Source organism: Haliotis rufescens, unplaced genomic scaffold (assembly GCF_023055435.1).
Source record: "Haliotis rufescens isolate VD_foot unplaced genomic scaffold, xgHalRufe1.0.p SCAF_17, whole genome shotgun sequence".
In the NCBI taxonomy this organism is placed as follows: domain Eukaryota; kingdom Metazoa; phylum Mollusca; class Gastropoda; order Lepetellida; family Haliotidae; genus Haliotis; species Haliotis rufescens.
In genome coordinates, this window is record NW_025963857.1 from 8,804,667 (window position 1) to 8,825,197 (window position 20,531).

At 40.0% G+C, this 20,531-nt stretch overlaps 1 protein-coding gene across 1 annotated transcript in view; it reads right to left on the minus strand.

The window, feature by feature from the left end:
* Positions 1-3,580: 3,580 nt before the first annotated feature.
* Positions 3,581-20,531, minus strand: part of LOC124132754 — a 91,353-nt gene continuing 74,402 nt past the window's right edge. The window contains exons 17-22 of the mRNA XM_048397512.1: positions 20,074-20,295; positions 17,711-17,911; positions 14,193-14,311; positions 9,168-10,978; positions 8,253-8,423; positions 3,581-7,424 (exon numbers count right to left, since the gene is read on the minus strand). Coding sequence (XP_048253469.1) covers positions 7,259-7,424; positions 8,253-8,423; positions 9,168-10,978; positions 14,193-14,311; positions 17,711-17,911; positions 20,074-20,295 — 2,690 coding nt within the window. The 3' untranslated portion in view covers positions 3,581-7,258. The remainder of the gene's footprint in view (positions 7,425-8,252; positions 8,424-9,167; positions 10,979-14,192; positions 14,312-17,710; positions 17,912-20,073; positions 20,296-20,531) is intronic.

The window sequence follows — 20,531 nt, forward strand, 5'->3', positions numbered from 1 at the left end:
GAGCTGGGTATGGTGGATGTTTGTTTGTTTATGTGATTTTGTTTTGGTAGGTTATTGTGTTTTTAGATGCGTTTTATTAGTTCCGTTTTTATTAAGAATACGCCTAAGGCCTTGAAGTTTTCTAGTTTATTTTGTAGGTTTAGTATTGCTTCTAGAGTTAGAGCCTTGTTTAGATTGAGGGTGGTTTGGAATGCGGTTCGATGTGTTAGGTAGTGTGTGCAGTGGATGAGTGCGTGTTCTGGGGTTTCTGGTTGTTTGCAGTGTGGGCAGTTACCTGTAGTGTGTTTTTTAATTTTTTTAGGTGGTTATTTAGGTTGGTGTGTCCTGTTTGGAGTTTAGTGATTACTCTGTCGATTTTTTTGGATGGATGGAGAATTTTTGGTTTGTTTAGTGGTTTGCTGAGCACTTTTATGATTTGGCTATTTGAGTTTAGATATAGGTTATGCCATTTTTTTGTGATTTTTTGCTTGTTTACACTTTTAATTTCTGATTTTGAGATGGGTAAGTTTAAGCTTATTTCTGGGATTTTGAGGGATAGTTTAGCTGCTTTATCGGCGTTTTCATTACCGTATATTCCTACGTGGGCGGGTATCCACAAGAAGGTTATTTGTTTGCCTGCCTTAGTTAGGTCGTTGGAGCTTTTAAGTATTTGATTTATTAATTTAGGTCGGTTTTTGGTATTTTTGTTTTGGAGGGCTTGCAGTCCACTAGGGAGTCGGTAAGTATTAGGATTTTTTGGTGTTTTTTTGGATTCTTGATTATGGAGGGCTGAGGCCATGCCCATTAGTTCTGCCGTGAATATTGATTGGTTGTTTGGGAGTCGGAAGGATTGTTTGGTTTTAGTTGGTTGTGTGGTATGGACTCCGAAACCTGTGTGTTTGGAGGTCGGATCTGAGGATCCGTCCGTGTAAATGTGACACCAATTTGGCCAATTTTCGTGTATGTATGCTAGTGTGGTAGTTTTAGCTATGTTTGGGTCGGTTTGTTTATTTATTTGGCTAGCTAGTGTTGTGTCTATTTTGGGTATTTTAAGTTTAGGGGTGAAGATATTTGATTGTTTGCAGTTTTGTTTAAGATTTTTAATTTGGTGTTCATTTAGGTAGTTTGTTATTCTTTGGGATATTGGGGTAAGTAAGGGGTGTTTACGAGCTAGAGCTTGGTTTTTGGGGCTGATGTTTTGGTTTATTAAGTTTGGGATGAGAGTGTTTGATTGGGACGCGGCCCAGAAATTTAAGCTTAGCTGTTCCCTGCGTAGACTTAGTGGCATTTCTCCTGTTAAGGCCTGAAGTGAGGTGTAGGAGGTGCCATGTTGGGTGCGTGTAATTAGTTTGAGAGCCTGATATTGTATTGAGTCAAGTTTTTTAGATAGAGTGTTGTTTAGGGTGTTGTATATGGCGCAGCCGTAGTCTAGTTTTGATCTAATTAGTGATATGTAGAGAGAGAGGAGGGTATCTTTGGATGCTCCCCAGTTAGAGCCAGTTAGGCATCTTAGAGTGTTTAGGTCTTTACTGCATTTAGTTGTTAGGTTTTGGATGTGAGCATCCCAGGTGAGATGTTCATCGAAAATAAGTCCTAAGAATTTGGTTTGTTTTTGAAATTTGATTGTTTAGCTGGAGGATTGGGGAGGCGGGTTTCATGTTTTTATGTTTGAATACTATTCCTGTTGTTTTTTCTGAGTTAGTTTACAATTTCTATTGTTAATGCCTTAAATGAGTTTCAAGCCAGTGGTGATCATAATTACAGACTCAGTTAAACTGCTCTTCATGATTTTCGTGAAGATTTCCTACAAAACACCCACATATTAGATTACATAATATATTTTCTTCTTTGAAGGGGATTTAGAAGTTGGAGTACAAAGCCAGTAATATATAGCACAGGATTAAGCCAGTAATTATATATATAATATAAACAACAGGATTATAGTTGATTGGGGTGTTTGATGAGTTGATGGTACGCCGGGGGTTAAGGTTGATTGACGGTTGGAGTTTTTTTTATGTTGATGCCATAATCCTGTTGTTTATATTACTGGCTTAATCCATTGTTTATGTCACTGACTTCACCGATGATTGTCATCACTACCCTTGTGTGTACATAACAGGTTTCTCCACTTCAGCATAACTTCATCTGATATCTACTCTACTGTATAAACACTGCCTCCTACCTGTATATATTCTTGTCAACCATACTCTGTATATGACTTGTTTGATAACGGCGCTTAACCTACACCGAAACGTCGCTCTTAATTGTAACAAAGAGGTTGTGCATCCATAAATTCTTATCCTTACTTACATCAATATTGATGATAATGCATAGATGTGATGACGTTCTCTACAGGACAAAGTGAATCTTCTTTTGTGGCATCTGTTAACTCAGCTGTGCGGAGTCAGCGAGCGTTGTTTTACGACTACCTACAGCCCGTCCCCTACTGAGTAGAAGTTGTTTGATAGGCATTACTTAGAAGTTGGCGGATGACAAGACAGACTGTCACACAATTTTATGGATAACAACTTCTTTAATACTGTAAAAAGCGACGTTTTCGGTATAGATCCTTATACCGTTGCTTGACAACGGTATAAGGATCTATAACGAAACGTCGCTTTTTACAGTATTAAAGAAGTTGTTATCCATAAAATTGTGTCTATCTTGAGTAGAAGTTGCTTGTTGTTTTACGCCGCACTTAGCAGATTCTAGCCATATGACGATGACCTGTAGTTATTTGTTTGTCTGTTGAGTCTGGACCAGAAAATCCAGTGATAGACATCATGAGCATCGATCCACGCAATTGGAATACGATGACATGCATCAACCAAGTCCTGACCACCCGATCCCGTGTGTCGCCTATTACCACAAGCATGGGGTGCTGAAGACTAAGTCTAACCCGGATCTTCACGGGTTGCCTTGAAATCACCGATTCTAGGACCAGGCAATCCAGTGGTTGGTTGGTTTGTTGTTTAACGCCGGACTCAGCAATATTCCAGCTTCCAAAAGAAACCCAACCAAACAATCATGAACACATACGCATGAAGCAGTCGGAATCGAACAATGGACTCGATTTCTATTACTCATGACTATGGAATGTTATATTTAAAACTTTCTAAAACGAAAAGAGTTGACATAACTCAGAACTGTTTGTTTATTCATCAATCAGTACATATATATGTAACACCATGTGTTCACCTGATAAAGGTTCTAATAACAAGTTCAAACATGTATAGTAATCATCATAATTTCGCATTACTAATAGAAACCAATGACACAGCACTGTCGATCAACAAACAATAACAATTACAAGTTCATTAAAAGCATACATGTACAGTGTATCACAATCTGCTTGTTATTTCCTTACTATTTTGTACAAAATACAAACTGGCACTGAGTGGTGTTGAATTGGAGCCACATTTGAAAGCCCAAATGAAACAGTTAACATTTACAATAGCTCTTTCATGAGTGAGTGAGTTGGGTTTAACGCCGCTTTTAACAGTATTCCAGTTATATCACGGCGTGTCAGCTTAATGTGGGCGGGAAGCCCGAAGTGATGCAGGTCTTATGCGTTTACCACTTCGATGAAACGGGTATGGTGCTGACAAACCTAGAAACATAATCGGGACGAACCGGGGTTCGAACCCACTATCATAAGTTTCTTGCAAGGGACGCAACTCTGCACAACGAATCGCGGCGCCTTAGACAGCTGGGCCACCCGTGCCCGCAGCTCTTTCATGAAAACACCTGACTATGCCCATTACATATACCGTATAAGTAAGTAAGAGAGTTTCGTTACTTGGACACCAACCTTTAATGAAGAATATAAGAAACACACTGAAAGAGACGAGGCACATTCAATTCACTTGAAATCTCCATAAATATTACTAACAAAGTTACAAATAAATAATAATAGGAATATTGTCTCATGGTCAAATTCTATGAAACTAGTTACGATTCACTGAGACGAGTTCGACGGGCAAGCAAAGCGGCTACACTCCATCATATGTGAATGATTTGTGAAGCCAATCCTTGGTGGCCAAGGTCGCGAGGTTACTGGAGTCCTGTAAAGTGGCGTTAATCTATACCCACTCACCCAAATAACATCTTACCTAGTACTTCGTCATCGGTACGAGTTGGACGTAAATCTATCACTTCCAATGTTACATGTTCACCCTTTCGTCATGTCTATCGTGTTATCAAATGCAAACAAACATTAGTTGAAGAAAACCAATACAGTGTCTCCCAACTTTAATGACGCAAAACTGGTGACTCATGATCAAAATAATATAAAGGTTTGTCATACAACTCAGGAACATGATGACCCATCATCTGAGAGATGCATCGATCTGTCAGGAACATGATCACCTTGTATCAGGGTGATGCCTCGATCTGTCAGGAACATGATCACCCTGTATCAGTGAGATGCGTCGATTTGTCAGGAACATGATCACCTTGTATAAGGGAGATGCCTCGATCTGTCTGTCAGGAACATGATCACCCTGTATCAGTGAGATGCGTCGATTTGTCAGGAACATGATCACCTTGTATAAGGGAGATGCCTCGATCTGTCTGTCAGGAACATGATCACCCTGTATCAGTGAGATGCGTCGATTTGTCAGGAACATGATCACCTTGTATAAGGGAGATGCGTCGATTTGTCAGGAACATGATCACCTTGTATAAGAGAACTGCATCGATCTGTCAGGAACATGATCACCTTGTAACAGGGAGATGCATCGATCTGTGAGACCACTCTCAGGAATGAATGATGTCAGGCAGTGTCCTACATTTCTGGTTTGGCATTTGCCATGAATACCTGTACAATGCAACTGTGCCTTGAATACCTGTACAATGTAACTGTGCCCTGAATACCTGTACAATGCAACTGTGCCATGAATACATATACAGTGCAACTGTGCATCTAGACACACCCAAGCTACATTATTCCCCACAACAATCACAAAACCTTATCCTTGAAATGATGTAAACACTGACGGACTACTTCAACATTCCTGAGAAAACCCCTTGGAATTGCCTAGCATCAATACACACAGAAGCGCTTTTCCTGATCATTAAGACCTTTGAGTCCAGATCTCATCGTTTTAGCATACCTTGAGCAAAATTAGAGAGTTCTACGTCATGATCGTTCACGAATATCCTCGAAAATAGTGATATATTGTTTTATAAGAATTAGAACACAATGTATTCGTAAACGCCCAAATTGTTGTTTTACAAAGCTTTTAACAACGTTGACGACTATTCTAATGGAAACAGTAAGATAACAGCCGTAAAGGGAAACATACTTTTGAGGCGAAAGGTCGTCAAGACACTTCGGGAACCTGTAGAAACACAAGAAAACGGACATTTCACTGAATGTATTACTTTTTAATAAGACCCCCTTCCATCGGTCAAAGCAGTGAACATTCTTCTGCAATAGTGCTTATGTGCCCTTATTTCCTTCTATTTGTATATCTGAATATCTCTTCACATAGTTGATAGTATAGTGTTGCAATCGCGGATTAAACAATTTGTCAAAATTGAAAACGTGACTGCCAAAACAATGCTTGAAAATCACAGAAACACACACGTGTACCTAGATTGGGGTGTATCATGAATGGCTGACAAGCTGGCCTTAACACTTGAACACGCTTACGCAATATGATACACTTTAGTGAACAACTATGTGCGGTCTACTATTTACAGACGTCCCCTTTCGCTTTTATGCTGCTGTTCTTGGCTTTGTGCAAAATACAGATCAACAATGATACAAAATTTGACAGAAATATACAAAAATGACATGAAAAACTGTGCTTAGTAAATGTTACAATGTATGACAAGCTAATGAAGTCAACTCGTTCAGCACCTTTTATATTCTATAAAAACAAAAAACAGAGTTGTAGCCGTGAATATCCGCTAATTACACAGTGTCTAATTTCTTTTTGCGATCAACGGGTCTTCCAAACACTGCCTGTCGAATGATTTGTCAGTTTAAATTAGTTGGATTTGAAACATGACGAGTAAATTACTCCAAATATAGCCTAAAGTATTTCAACAGTAACATATTATCTTAAGTGTATATGTTTTATGGAGTTTCAAGGAATCAGCAACATAAGAGTCAATATTTTCTTTCGTTGAAGGAGTGGGGGTACGGTTTTCATCAACGCCATTAATTTCCAAGCTTACGAAAGTCGCCCCTTCTGCATATGGCATTCTCACAAGCGCCATTGTCCCGTGGTGGGTGGGTATTATTTATGACATTTATAGAATCAAATTCAATGTTATATTGATCGCGACGTACAAATATAACGTGTTATCTCTGGTGTCGGGTATTGCATAACTAAACATGTGCAGAAGAGGTTTTGTTTTCGTAGATGTGAAATGACAGTCTTTGTCCACGTACGACACATTTCGTTAAATACATCAACATTCACTGTTTACTATAAATGAAATATAGACAGACTAGTTCTGGTTCGAAACAATAAACCTACATCAAACCACAGATTGGATATTTCAGGCAATATTCAGGTGAACATTTCATAACGCTAACGATAATTTGCATCCAAATCTTTGTTCCAAGTGTTGCTAAAATTTCGCTTGAGTGTTTGACTTCGTATGAGTGTGTGTGTGTGTATGTGTGTGTGTCGTGTGTGTGTCTGTGTGTGTGTCGTGTGTGGGTGCGTGTGCGTGAGTGCGTGCGCGCGCGTGTGTGGCTACACTGTAAAAATGAGTTCAGAATGTAAACACATACAAGATATGTTAAAAAACATGTTAAAATCCTTAACGGAATACACATTTAGTGTGTCGATCTAAACACGTTTAGAGTCTCCACACATGCAATGAGCTATCGTCTCACAGCCTAAACACCACCTAAACACAACATCCCCTTCACCAAAACAAGTTTAGAATTTAAGCATGTTTTAGCAAGTTTACGACAAAGTGTACAACCGTGGTCAATAAGTCAAATATCGATAAGATGTACAATTTATTTTTAAATTAAGTTTTACAATAAATCATATAAAAAATGTTTCATAATCCCAAATTATGAAATATTATATTCATAATCAAAGGTGGTTCCACTATTAACAATTCAAATGTTATATTCTGATGTGGTATAGGCTGTTTTAATCATGGATATAGAATTTATGAACATGTTGAGAGAGAATATGTTGTTTGGTGTATGAATGGACGTATGTACAGGCATTGAAATATACCATTGTGACCTCAGTGATCAGGCGTTAACAAAAAAAACCAAGTTCCATGTGTGAGTAGGCGCCAACTAAACATTGATCTCCCCTACTTCAGAACCCTGGTCGACGTCTGAGACAGGGGTAGCTGTAGATTTCAGCTGGACACCCAGACGGCTCACATCTATCCCGACGTCACCGTCGCTGTCAAGGTGTCGTAGTGGCAGCATCTGGCCACGTTTTAATCGTCGGTGAGGACTGAAACATGAACAAGTGCTGATTATGAGACACGCAGTGAAATTCAGATTTTAAATGTTTTGAAAATCAACTGGTTTTAAATAATAGAGTCATAAGCAGCATGTGTTTACGCAGTATAAAGTGAGTGAGTGAGTTTGGTTTTACGCCGCCTTAGCAATATTCCAGCAATATCACGGCGGCGGACACCAGAAATGGGCTTCACACACTGTACCCATGTCGGGATTCGAACCCGGGTCTTCTGCGTGACGAGCGAACGCTTTAACCACTAGGCTACCCGACCGCCCCCCGCCGTATAAAGAAATATCTTTAAAAAACAAACATTCTTACTGTACCAATCACTGACATTCAAGTACAAATACCAAGTATCATCAGAAAATTTGAAAAAAACCCATTATTATAAAACAGTCAAAAATGGTACTAATGAGTGCAGAAATTAAAATGACTTTTGGAAAAGAATGGTGAACTACACAGCACCTTAAACATAATCTGCATTTACTCTTTTCAGGGGAAATCAATAGCGACAGAACAGACTTATAAAAGTGACCTGCCGGCAAGCTTGACATCTTCGAAGAAAAGTACGCTTAAAAACTATTCCAGATATTTCTTCATCACAAAACACAGACACTGGAAAACCATTAACGTTAGAAGTACAAATCTCATGTTGCACAATTAATCGTAATAGTATCCTTCCCCGACTAGTGGGTAGTTAATAATCAGAAGACAAGAAGACCTGCCCACAATGGAGCCACGTTTACTAGTGTATGTTTCAATGGGGGCGTTGGTCGAAATGCCACTTCTCAGGAATTAAAATCAATAGACAAAACTCACAACAGATCGGTGCCTGTTTCATCTTCCACATTATTATAGTGGAACTCGTCCTCCGATATAGTGTGCACAGCGCTGTCTTTTGAGAAGCGGCTTCTGCGCACGCGTTGCTGGAGGATGAACAGTTTGTAGGCGGCCAGATGGAGGCGTTGCGTCACGTTTGACTCCTCACTCCTGGGTTGTAAAAATATCAGACGCATTATGAAACTGGCCTAGCCCTACATTTAAATACCTCATATCTGAAAAAAATCAGTTATATAACTGCTTTAAGACAAAGACTCAAAAACAAAATTTTATTAAAAATCATGTAAAACAAATATCGAATTAACAAAAAGAATCTTATAAATAATTGCGATGTTCAAGTGCATGAATGTTGATTCAATAGGTCGAGTGTGGCATCAGTGAGTGGAAGTACGAGTGGGCTTAATGCATGTCGAAAGATCGTTCGTGGATTCGATACAACTGCATGACATGTGTTATTTCGCTATGTCCAACATAGAGATATCCCACAGGCCCCAAAGCAGGATAGTGATATAACTGAAACAGTGGACCCATATATATAAATAGACAAGGTACGTCACTCGCCATCTTGGCCGGAGTTGAAATCGGCTGTATCGTTTAAATGTGTGCATGTCATGTTCACAATACCTCCCCACAGCCCTCCAAGTACGACCTGCATGCCACAAACCTTCATTTTTGGCAATTTATTACCTATATCGGGTGATTTTATCGAAATATTGGCTCAGTATATTGGCGGCTGTGGGTCACGGAAATATACAAAAATCTCCGTCACGACTTACATTAATTCTGTATTTACTATTCTATGTATAACACAATGAATACAACTTGATTCTCCAAACATAAAATTAGATATTTTGTTATGAGACCGTAATTTTCATATATAAATCTTGATCTTACTTTGTTGTGGGTAGACTGAGCTTTCTTTTGACTTCTTCTGGTCTTTCGAATGGACCAATCACATCCACGGACGACTGCTTTGTCTGGTACGCAGAGTCCTTGACCTTCATATCGTGAATAAAGGTCGTCTGTGTTTCACTTGAACTCGATGGCCTCACGTCGTGATAAGGAGAGGCCTGGAAACTTTTGGGCGCCGACGACAAAGCTGAATCTGTGTCCGTAGTCACCGTTAGCAAGGACGAACTCGGGCCAAGAACTTTCTTCTCGTCCTTGTTAGATTTGAAGCTGTCTGACGACGTAGTAGCCTCGGACGAACAGATGGCTGAATCTGAGTTCTCGTTCTCATACTTGGAGGGAACATATTCTTCTTCCTGACTTACAGATTTCTCGGCAGTGTCGTTTCTGTTGATGTTCACATGCCTGTTACTGTTTCTGGCAGCACAGTTGTAGATGATAACATTGCAGGTTGCCTCACTGTTGCCTCGTTCTGTTGGAGTTGGGTTCCCATCTTCCGTCTCCGGTGGTTTGGGCACGTCCGGAAATCGAAACACGTTCCCATCGTCGGTCGGTACATTAACTTCAGAACTGTATTGAACCTCTTGGCTGAAAAACTTCCTAAACAACTCACGCCTTGCATAGTCAGAGTCTTTGTCGCTACTGTGTTTCGTATCTAACACATTTAGCATATCACGTTTGGATGTCCGTTTGCTATTGGCTTTAGAGCGTTTATGTGCAGCATATGCCTTCTTGTGATATTGTTCACTCTCAGTGCTGGAGGCTCGAGTCACTGATCTACTGGAACAACCACTGTGGCCCAGTGATCCACAGGAGTGAATCATACGATAGCTTCTATGATGCCGACGTTTTGAATGGCGAGATTTACTGGATTGTTTGTCACCTTCACAATTACACATCTGGGCAACACTGTCCGAATCAGGCCGATGTCTACGACTGGACTCTCTGCTTCTGCCCAAATGTGTTTCAGTCGGGAGGGCTCTCTGCCTACAGCGACTGCAATCACATGATATTGTAGATTCAAAACTATTCACCTCCGACTTTGACCGAGATTTACAAGATCTAGCACTTTGCTCTTGAAGAAGATTCAGACTTGCAGACCTTGAAAAATGTTTCGCTTTCTCTTTTCTTGAAAGTTCAGTATGCGAATGGCAGTTGTCAATTGCTACAGATCTCCATGAAGAAACTTTAGGTTTATAAGGCAATTCAATGACGGATCCCGCGGATTTAGATAACTGTCTATATGGACCCACAGCCCCTTCTAACGTCTCATCACCCTCCGTTTCATCTAAATAGATCTGTATAGAGCTATTGTCATCTACCTCAACGTTACAATTGTCCTCATTGGACACAATCACAGTAGGAAACAGATGCTCATTTGATGTGTCAGCTGAGAACAGAGATCGCTGACTAACTGCCATGTCATCATACAAGGACGCTTGCCTGACAAGGAAAGGTCCAGTACTATGCGATCGTTTCATTCTATCTCTGCCAACAGGATGAGGCGCTTCCAGGAACGACGTTGTCCGCAACATCTTATTTGCCTCGTTACGGCGAACTTCTTCATTTCTTAAACGGGTTCCAGCAAAGGCTAACGTTCCTCCAACCAGACCTCCGACAATGGAGTTGTCATCAGAGTCAGATGCCATGGATGTAGCGGTCGTTTTGTTAAAGTCGACTGCAACTGGAGCAGCAATTGGTGTCCGCTCCGCCTCTTTATAGGAGGCGAAGAACCTTGCCGCCACATCTCCACTTCGTTCGTTATAGCCAGGAGTGGAGGTACACGCGTCTTCAGCCTAAAATTGAATGTGAAAATGTTGTTGATTCTCCCAGCATGTAGTAGTCAACATCTATATGATTTGTTGTGTTTGTTTGTTTGTTTGTTTGTTGTTTAACGCCGCTCACAATATTCCAGCTATATGGCGGCGGTCTGTAAAATAATCGAGTTTGGACCAGACAATCCAGTGATTGACATAATGAGCATCGACCCACGCAGTTGGGATCGATGGCATGTATCAACCAAGTCAGCGAGCTGACCACATCTATATGAATTAGTATAACAGTCGTAATGGGCAAGTGAAGAAAAAAAAATCTTTTTTAGATTTTGTTGCGAAATCTAGTTTCCTTGATACATTTAGTCAATCTCCGATTCAAAATTCATAATATTAGGAGAAAGTATTTAAATGCCCAAGTGAAAGTACTGAAATCACATACTCTGTAATCGGCTTCCAAAACAAACCTATTTAGGGGCGTGGCTTAAAGGTATGGGGGCAGCGGTGACAACTATTTTCATTGGCAGATATTTTTGTCGCGATAAATTATCTTGATTCTTAGCCGTCATACATATACTTTTTCTGCTCTTTCTGTTAACCCTAGAAAAATAACAATATTGCACATATCATTGAATGTTTGAAACGACCTTTGATCTTGACATTGTGAACAATTAAAATGACAAATAAAAATCGGCAACTAGCGTTTTATTACTAACATCCTGTTTAGGTAATAAAACACCAGCTGCCCTCGGCCTATTCAACACATTAAATGCCCGTCCTGGAATAATCCCCTGAGTAAACAACTGAAGGCATCTTCAGCGTTATTACTACGGTTGCATATGTTATGGACACAGTCATCAAATGGATGAGCAGACAGAACAAAACATTATGTACTATCATGTTTTTTACTCAAAAACATATGCCTCCCTCGCCGTGTTTTGATACCTTAGTTCAAGTTGTTACTGTTAATGTGTTTGCACATAAAAATACCCAATAAAAGCAAATTTTAGACTGGAAAAATAATGGTTTCATGCAAAAATATTCATTAGCTGAAAAGATTTAGCGGGAGACAGACGCTACTCATTGAGACGTCCAAAAGTTGCCGTTATTATTTTATATTTTTATGGCTTGTATAACCAACACCAAATCAGAGAATCTAAATAACTGAATATTCTATTTAATGCAATTGTATCACTTAACCACAAAAGTATGACTACATGGAAACAAAATCATATTTAATCCCAGGCAGGATAGTACTTATCCCATACAGCGTTAACACAACAGTACACGTGCAAGTATTTATATATTAGCACCTACAACTCTGCACGATTAAGTGTAACGAAGATGATAACAACCGCGACAAAACCATTTGCCTTATCACTAGAAATTGTTGCTGAGTTCGTTGTCTGATTCCATGTGTCTATGAATCACCATCAATTAGACGTTCGCGAATATGTGAGCGTATCCCACCCCACAGGTGTCACCCGTCAAAACACATACAAGGGCAAGGCAAGTATTCACCTGAACAAACACGAGAACTTATGGTTCAAGTCAAAATAAGGAATCGCATCGGAGATCGTTTTCATCACCGAAGAGTCAAATTTGGAAATGTCCTCCACATGTCTACCCTAACCCTTTTTGAAATCTTTACTAAAACATTGCATGCTCGAACCATAAACAAACTACTTCTGATCAAGAGACGAGTGGCGCCTTTTGAAACCTTTGTAGAAAGAGCACGTTCGATGGTGAAATGAAGACATCAAAGGCTATAGCTGCTGGATTATTGCTCGACATACAGGGAAAGTAGACTATTGCAATGCTGAAATCATCCCTCTTGTCATACAGTCTCGTGGACACTTTATTGCCACTCTGAATCTTTATACAGAGATCAAAATATGAAACAGATGAGGCGGTGTCATTGATATCTTTTTATGTCTTGTTCAGTGAAAGAGAATTGGCTATTTGACCATTATCCGAACATCGATCTGTCTGAAGCAGAACTTATCATTATTGGCCAAATACTCGTGTTTTAATTTTGCCAATCCACCATTTGGTGACCATGGTGATGCCTACTTCTGGCCTGAATGTCCTATCTCTAAATTTCGCATGTTTTCTGCGAGGAAGCCCATCATTTCAAAGAGTGTGTTTTCGGTAAACGTCAGATGCCATTTACTTTCATTTTTGAGAACCTTTGAAGATAGGGATGTAACTATATATATGGTCACGTGCCCATGTTTATATAACAGAGCAACATTTAATCTATAAATAACCAAACATATGTCATGATACTAAATGAGACTTGGATGATGTGAACAATAATACATCTTAGCTATGACACGTCACAGTTGCCGTACCATTTACCAGTAAATTACATTTCCACACCACCCATGGACGTGCACGACATCACGTATTGTACATGTGTTGCAGCGATAGAAATTGGCAACAGTCCAATAGTCCTTGCCAAATTGCCAAATAGTAAAGGTATCAAAACGACTACCGTTAAAGACGACTATGCTTTTCGTAAGAGGCGACTAACTGGATCGGGTGGTCAGACTCGATGACCTGGTTGATGCATGTCAGGGTATCCCAATTTCGTGGATCGATGCTCATGACGTCAATCACTGGATTGTCTGGTCCAGATTATTTACAGACCGAGGTCATATAAGTGGAATATTGCGTTAAACAACAAACAAACAAACCAGTAGGAATTTGCTAACTTTAAGGGTTTTATCATTGCAAGGACTTGTAGGCTAAAATGTTAGTTTCTACGCGGTGTTCTCATTCAAACCGTTTGAATAACGTATATTAATTATACACACGTTTGATGTTCATAACGTGTGCTATGGAAGATTCAGAATGTTACTAATTGACATTCAAGCTGTCTAATCGATTCAAATGATCCTCAGTTGGACAGAGGGATGATCTTTGATCAACATGATGATAGAAGCACAAAATACAGACTCAAAATATTTTACACTTACAGGGACTCGAACCCTGACCTGTAGTATCAAGAGCGAACACTAAAGGCTCTCCTATCTCCGGTCCAGTTTACGTCAAAGGCGAATGACAAGTTAAACATTGATTGTTATTGCAGTCATCTCTGTAATGACACTTCCTGGTCGGTGTTGCTAGGTCATCGTTTGTCATGATGGGAATATGTTCGATGTCATAGAAATATATTTTTGGTAAATGTGATGAATTATGATACTTTTGCTTATGTCCGAGGCTGTTTAATTACCTTCGTTATAGCGATGACGGGCGGGGTTTTGATAGGCGGTGGTATGGTACAACGTCTGGCCTTCAACTCGGAGAATGATACAAGGGGCGTTGGCGTCTCAGAAGGAGGAAACTTGGCATCTGAAAACAAATACGAAATAGGATTCCTTGTATTCACTTCCACGAAACCATTTCAGTGATCACTGCCTAGAACAAATCATTATGCTTAAATTAGTACACATCCATTTTGAAACAGTTTGCACATCAATATTTCTTTAGATTTACTTACTTTAGAGGATTTTCAAAACAAATTTGAAAACAACACATACGTAATCTGTGTTTTAGTTTAGAACTGTTTTAGTCAATAAGCGGTAAGGTGTTGGAGATGAGGTGTACTATATCGTATAGCAGATAGTATCTTCCTGCTTAAACGTGGAACCCGTGAAGATCTGGGGTAGAATAGGTCTTCAGCAACCCATGCTTGCCGTAGAAGGCGACTATGCTTGTCCAATTGTCCAATTGCGTGGATCGATGCTCATGATATCAATCACTGGATTGTCTGGTCCAGACTCGATTATTTACAGACCGCCGTCATATAGGTTAAATACTGCTGAGTGCGGCGTTTAACACACACGCGCTTACATGTGGAAGTTGCATGGTAGAGTCTTGTAAGAAGGTGGTCAGACTTGACTGGATGCGAGTCATCGTATCCCAGTGGTGTAAAACGTTGCTTACAACATCAACCACCGTTTCTTTTTGTCCGATTATTTACAGGCCGTAGCGATATATACTATTGGAATTAAGTTAAGGACAATCGGATTCTTTCATATTACTACAGGTAATATGTCATGCCATCACAGATGAAGTATAGTTCGGTGGTCCTTAACTGTTATTGAGTAGTATGTCTGGAATATCGCTGCTGCCTACGACGTAAAACATCCAACGAACAAGCACGCTTTATGATATGTTAAAATTAAGCCTCCTTAACCTTTCACAATATAATAGGGGCTTTCTTACCCAGGTTTACCTTGCCCATTTATTAATTAGATATTTTGGACAGCTTTTGGAAACCTGGAGATTAAATGCATTTATTTTGAGAGATACGAACAATCAATTTGATATTCTAATTACATATTATGACTGTGAGTTGCTTCAGTGTATCTCATATATTTAGGCAATTTACAATAATGAGCTGCATTAATCACGATTTAGTCCCAGCTGCTGTAACAGAACGCCATTAAGGACAGATCTGCATCAATATGAAAGCATCGTTCTCGACGAATGGGATTTCGATTTTATGGAAGGAATGGCATAAACGCATTTATTTATATCTTTTGTTTGACATTTATGGTTTGTATCTGTCATTGCGGAGATGTCCATAAGTGCATCTCGGAATAGCAAAATTGATCAAAGCTTTTAATTACAATTAACCATATGTGAAACAGTGAAATTTTAGTCTTCGACTGCAGCTGACTTCTCGTGGAATCAAATAATGTATGTCTATAACATACATTATACAAGCATTTGCTACATTTAAAAAGGTTTGATACAGTCGAGCATAACAGGGTTTTTTATCAAATGTTGCCAAGGCGATCTGGTGTTATTTTGAGGGCTCGGTTGACCTTAACTCAGACTGGAAACAGACATCGTGCGCTAATTCTAAGCAAAAAGTCGGCAGATATTCTCCAGCGCCGGCGTTTTTTAATTTCGATGTCTATTGTCATGAACACAGGAGATCAAAACAGGAACCACATCCCTTCCTGGTCACGTTCGGCTATATCCGGAAAACGGAGTTAAGGGTTAGCATATGGTAGGCATTTCCAACCAATGGTATTCTCACACCCGCGGCGCACAAAAGAAGCCGTTGCATATGTCGATATATAATCCTTCAAACAGCTCACTGACTTGGTTGATGCATGTCATCGTATCCCAAGTGTGTGAATTGATGCTCATGATGTCAATCAATGGATTGTCTGGTCCAGACCCGATTATTTACAGACCGCCGTCAAAAAGCTGGTTTATTGCCGAGTGCGGCGTTAAACAACACACATTCAAACAATCAATCCTTCAAAACAAGCAACCATACTTATTTTGTGGAAAACGTATTTAACAAGTTTCAAATTATGCAGAAACATACTGAAAAATATTCACTATAATTGGCGGAAAGTTCCCTGCACATTTAAAAGGTAAGGAACGCCCACAGCCTCCATGTTCAGCATATGTGTACTGCTACCTGCCACCAGACACGTGAAGATCCGGGGTAGAATAGGTCTTTACCAACCATGCTTGCCGTAAAAAGGCGACAATGCTTGTCGTAAGAGGCGACTAGCGGGATAGGGTGGTCAGGCTCACTGACTTGGTTGATGCATGTCATCGTATCTCAATAGCGTGGGCCGATGTTCATGATATCAATCACTGGATTGTCTGGTCCAGACTTGATTATTTACAGACAGCGGTCATATAGCTGGGATCTTGCAATATGAAGCATACTTATTTTTTTTTTTCTTCACGGGGATAAAAACAATAAAAACAATGCTCCCCGCATACCCCCCCCCCCCCCACACACACACACCCATCCCCATACCGAATGCTGTCACGATGTAGGGCCATGTTTCAATCAATCCGATATCCTTCTATTGTCTTTGACAACAAAGTCAGCAGAGCGCTAATTAGTCCGCGAATGACGTTAAACCCGTTTTCATCCAAAGGAGGTCCTAATCAAGTTGCAACAGCGGCCTGGCGAATACGTCATTAGCGGATGCACATTATACAACCTCATCAGTGTGAATGTGCACTCAGTGACTCACCACACTCCAAATGAGAACGTAAATGGTTAAATCATACTTAATGTTTATATAAAACTACAACTAACATCCCAATGGAAATGGAACTAATTAAGAGTTGAACGGTCAATCATTCTCTATTGTCTGTTTCAATGAATCTTTTATGTGCTTTGGGAGGGCACAACTGTAATGACAGACGTTATGAAATATATTCTGCAACAACACAATGGCAGGTGGGAAGGTTCCACAGTGCGCGCACCTTTAACGAACAACAGAGATAAGACATTTCTGTTACGATATCATCCAAACTTTGTTTGTTTGGTTGTTGTTTAACGCCGCACTCAGCAATCTTCCATTTATATGACGGCGGTCTGTAAATAATCGAGTCTTGACCAGACAATCCAGTGATTAACAACATGGGCATCGATCCACGCATTAGGGATACGATGACATGCATCAACCAAGTCAGCGAGCCTGACCACCCGATCCCGCTAGTCGCCTCTTACGACAAGCATTGTCGCCTCTTGTGACGAGCATGGGTTGCTGGAGACCAATTCTAACCCGGTCCTAAATCGTCAAGACGTCATGAACAGTAGATGCCGTCATCTTGCGCCAATGCGTCATATGACGCCATATGTTACTGAGGGCCCCCCTAAACAATGAATACAATCGAAAGATTGTTGTAGTGCTGGGTGAGAATTGACGAAATAATTTCAACTATATCCGTGCCTTACGTGTAATACACAAGCATACGAACCTGTCTTCTCCTTCTTCTTGACCTTGATGTCACAACAGGTAAAATGCTTGCCACACTTCCGCCGGATAACGTAGAAGATGCCAAAGGCGAGAAGGACGCTCAGGATGACGATGAGGCCAATCCAGATGGGTTCACCCAACAGACGCTGGCCGATGGCGACTGTCATCTTCGAGTTTTCTAATGGCTTGCCACATTGTGAACCTGGATATAATTAAAAGCACACAATACACATCGAATTCTTCGATCGATTCTCATTTGATATTTTGTAAATACCAAAACACTATTGGGACACAATAAATAATCATTTTCTTCTCGAGCACGTTATGTTTCAAAACGGATGATGAAAGGCGGCCTTAAATAAACATCAAAAGAAAAAAAAGAATAAAATGTCAAAGTTTTTTTCAATATATATTGCCACGAGTCTTAAGGCTAATATTGAACAAAACTAATTTGGAAACGTGATTCAAATACATGTTCTTCTTTCGTTTAGATATCGTACACAATCATCAAGGCCATGTGAAAATGTGTTTGTTGTTTAAAGCCGCACTCAGCAATAGTCCAGCTATATGACTGTGCTCTGTAAATAATTGAATCTGGACAACACAATCCAGTGATTGACATCATGAACATCGATCCACGCAATATGGATACGATGACATGCATCAACCATGTCAGCGAGCCTGACCACCCGATTCCGTCAGTCGCTTTTATGACACGCCTGGGTTGCTGAAGATCAATTCAAACCCGAATCTTCACAGGTCCGTCGGAAGATATGAGTGAGTGAGTGAGTGAGTGAGTTGGGTTTAACGCCACTTTTAACAGTATTCCAGTTATATCACGGCGTGTCAGCTTAATGTGGGAGGAAAGCCCAAAGTGATGCAAGCCTCAGACGTTTACCACTTCGGTGAAACCCACGAGCACGGGTATGGTGCTGACAAACCTAGAAACATAATCGGGGCGAATCGGGATTCGAACCCACAATCATAGGTTTCTGGCGTGCCCAAGGGCGGAAGATATGAAGCAAGCTGTGAACAAATTTGGACGAAAACCCAATCATATATAAATTGATAATAATCAAACAACCACAATATGATCCTCCGGACTGACCATTTCATACTGGGATTTTATCGTATTCAAAAATTGACCCAGAATGCTGGAAAACAATACTTGTGCTTTAAGAATGACTTAAAAAAAAAAAGACATTGTCTGCCACAATAAAAAGATATAAAAGATGTTTTAAAAACCAATATATGGGCTAAAGGTTTAATCAGGAAATGTGTATGACTTTGCAGTTGTAGCTGGAGTTGCCATACACAATCCCTGCCTCCGTCAAAGACGGATTGGAGATCACTTACACTGCATATATATAAGTATGGCTTTCTGTCCAACATGAATGTGACTATGTAAATTTATATTTGCGACATGTCGTTCTGAGGACGTAACAGTATAATAAAAAGTTGAAACAATGACGTTCTAAATAAAAACACTAAACACTTTCCATAATCATAAGAAATCATTCATTTTAGATTCAGACTGTTATAAAAGAATGTGTTTATGAAACACTATCCAATAATGATGATACATGTGTTCGCGGTAAGATGTACGTATCCCACCAACCGGAGGTTCCCATCACAAACACATGCAAAGTCAAGTCAAAACAAGCGTTCTCTTGAACAAACACTGGAACGTACGAAAGATAACAAAATGCATGCTTACTGAAAAGTAATCATGTAATATTGACGAATTTTTCATTTCCTGTATTAAATCATCGTCTCGCCAAACTAGAGAAATGAAATGAATCATTAACGAGGCAATGAACGTCTCCATTGATCTGATATTTTAAGCTGATAGCAATGTAGCCTTCGTTACCATGGCGATACTGACGCAACTGCGATAATATTGAAAATACTCGGCATACTGTTTTTAAAAGCTCTATTAAAGTTCATCAGGTGATTTCTTCAAACGGCCATGAACTATCCATTTAAATTATACAAGGTTCACTTGTGTTTTAGTTCGTCGACATCAGCATGTGTAAATGTAATAGTTTAATAGGGAAGTTTTTATTTTCTCAATTTCAGTTGTACATAAAACCGTATTAAATGACATATTCGATAAAATAATGTCTAACTAAGAGTGGAAGCTATTCATCAACAACGCGTTGTTAATATCCTGAACATTTGTTCTACGAAAATAAATAATTTTGCCCAACCCCCTATCACGGAAAAATGTTGCATGTTTTCAAGCACTGACCGAAAAGATATCCTACCTTTTAAGAATAAGCCAGCTAAACCCACCACCACCAACCCACCCACCCAGGCTCCTAAATGGTGGGTCCCTACAGAAGCTGCAGGTGCGCTACCCACCTTCCCAGAAGTCGTCACAATCACATTGGGGGGTGTTTGTGATGTTACCGATGCACTCCCCTTGCCCGCCACAGAAGGTCTTGCGACATCCCTGTGCGTCCTTATCACAGCGTGGGCCCCAGAATCCCCCGATACACCCACAGGCGAAGCTGTTGGTGGTCAGTACACACTGACCGTGGACACAAGGGCTCAACTCACAGTGAGTCACCTGACAAAATAAACCTGAAAAGAGAAGATATCTGGTGTGAATAATGGGATTGAAAATGGACCACGTGATATTCGTGTTCTGTGAAACTGTAAAAAATGTATTATCCTAATGACACAGCCTTTGTGTGTGTTGTATTATTGCTTGACAACAGTGAGAAGTATTTGTCTCACTGAATGAGATATTGAAGAGTGTTATTTTGTACAGCGTGACTAGAGTGAGTGAGTGAGTTGGGGTTAACGCCGGTTTTAAC